Source organism: Muntiacus reevesi, chromosome 8, assembly GCF_963930625.1.
Source record: "Muntiacus reevesi chromosome 8, mMunRee1.1, whole genome shotgun sequence".
Classification (NCBI taxonomy): domain Eukaryota; kingdom Metazoa; phylum Chordata; class Mammalia; order Artiodactyla; family Cervidae; genus Muntiacus; species Muntiacus reevesi.
Window position 1 is genome coordinate 36,804,064 of NC_089256.1, and position 2,046 is coordinate 36,806,109.

A 2,046-nucleotide genomic window follows, 5' to 3' on the forward strand; every position below is an offset into this window, starting at 1 on the left:
GAAGGACAGCAGGGGACTGCTGTCTGGTTTGGCATCGAAGACCCTTGGCTTATGGTCTGAGGAGCAACATAGACAAAGGGGCAAGACTTTGCTCCTGGGTGTGGGTCCCAGGTTCAAAGCCTCTCTTTCAATGATGCTGCCACACAGGAATAGAGAGTCCCTGTGGGCACTGGCACATTAAAATATAAATTACCCAGGACCTGAGGAAACCCAGGGCACAGTCTGTTACATGGCCCCAGGCCGCACCGTTCGTTACAAGGTATTGGAGCCCCTGGCGGCTAAATCCTGGGTGTCGATGCAGTGCAGGGCCACTTTGGGGATGAAGCCAGGCTGCCGTGGGTAGGTGCCCTCCCGACCCAGGCGCCGGCACTGCACGCCCTGGCCCACGCTGATGCTCTGCAGTGCGGGGAGGTGGACGAGCAGCCTCTCGGGCAGGGGCACCAGGCCCGTGTCCGACAGGTTCAGCTCCTGCAGGGAGCCCAGGCCCAAGAACACCTCAGGTCCTGCCCACTGGAGCCTGGGGTTGCTGGACAAGTCCAGGACCTGCAGGCCCTGCAGCTCGTGGAAGCCGTGGGGCGCCAGCTGGGGGAGACCCTGCAGGCTGCCCAGCGACAGGTGAGTGAGGCCCGCCAGCCCCTCAAAGGCGTCGGGGCCGATGGCTGCCAGTGGGTTCCCGTCCAGGCTCAGGTAGCTCAGGGGCAGGCCCCGGAGGTCGGGCACGGCGCGGAGCCGGTTCCAGGCCAGGTTGAGGCTCTGAATGGTGGGTGCTGGCCGGCCAGTACGCGAGGAATGGGACAGCAGGCGGTGGAGGAGGTTGTGGGAGAGGTACACATGCAGCGCCCTGCCCTGGCTGTGGGTGGCGAAGGCGGGCACGGAGACCTCGCGGAGCCGGTTGTGGCTCAGGTTCACGTCGCTCAGGGGCAAGCTGGTGAAGCTCTCGTTGGGTAGGGTGGCCAGGCCGTTGTGGCTGAGGTCGAGCGACTCCAGGTAGCGGAGGCGGGAGAAGGCCGTGGGCGAGAGGCTGGTGAGCAGGTTGTGGCTGAGATCCAGGATGGACGGCGTGGTGTAGCCCGGCCCTGCCAACACGGACTCGTTCACTGTCTCTAGCCGATTTGAGGACAGGTCCAGGTGGGCTATGTCCAGGGGGATGGGCACGGGCACGATGTGGGGGTCCAGGCCGCTGCAGTCCACCCGTGTCAAGCTGAAGCTGTCAAAGAGGCCAAACGTCTCCACCTCGCATTGGCACCCGGGGAAGCAGCAGCAGCAGCAGGGGCCACGGCATGGTGGGGCTGGAAGCATGCACCGCAGCCGCCTCGGCACGCTCACCCAGGTGCGGGAGCTTTTTTAAACTGTGGGATAGCAAGAGAGAAAATTAACCGGCCTGAACACACTGCCGGCTGTTCGCAAAACAAAGGGACTGAGAAACTCCAGAGAAGAGCTGGCCTGTGGCAGACCGGCCCATCCCCGCTGGAGGTAGGAGGCGGGGGGGAGGGGAAAGGGGCAAACTGCCCCAGAGAGGCATCCCCTTCCACACTGCAGACAGGCCTCCAGTTTCTATCCAAAGACTTCCTGAGATTCTGGATGGTCGACATCCACCGCCAGGAGGGTCGAGGCTAGAGGCCAGCTCCTGAGAACAAACACAAGCCGCTGGCACCCCGACCAGACCAGCGCTCGCAGAAACTGAGGCTGGGGCCGCGGAGGGGAGAGGGCGCGCCGCACCCGGGGAGAGTGCGCCCGTCAAGCTCCTGGCTGCCTGAGCCCCTCAGGCCGGGGAAGGCACAAAACGCAGGCGCAACCGAGTCCGCGCTTTTGTGGAGCCTGCGCTTTTGTGGAGTACCCGAAAACTGGAAGCTTACGCATCGCAGGGTACGCTCCCTATAGAGCAGCTGGGAGCCTGAGCAGTGTAGACAGGGAAAGCACAGACACCCGTGAGCAGGGGCTAACCCAGTGTGGCCGGAACACGGTGAGTGCTACCCACACACAGCGATATCTGTCTGCAGCACCCCGGCCTCCCCATAGCAGGACTGAACTAGCGAACCTAAATAA

At 63.4% G+C, this 2,046-nt stretch overlaps 1 protein-coding gene across 1 annotated transcript; it reads right to left on the reverse strand.

Moving 5' to 3' along the window:
* Positions 1-252: 252 nt before the first annotated feature.
* On the reverse strand, positions 253-1,299 carry LOC136172942 (tsukushi-like). The gene has a single exon (XM_065942107.1). The coding sequence runs from the start codon at positions 1,297-1,299 to the stop codon at positions 253-255; it is 1,047 nt and encodes a 348-aa protein (XP_065798179.1).
* Between the last annotated feature and the right edge of the window lie 747 nt (positions 1,300-2,046).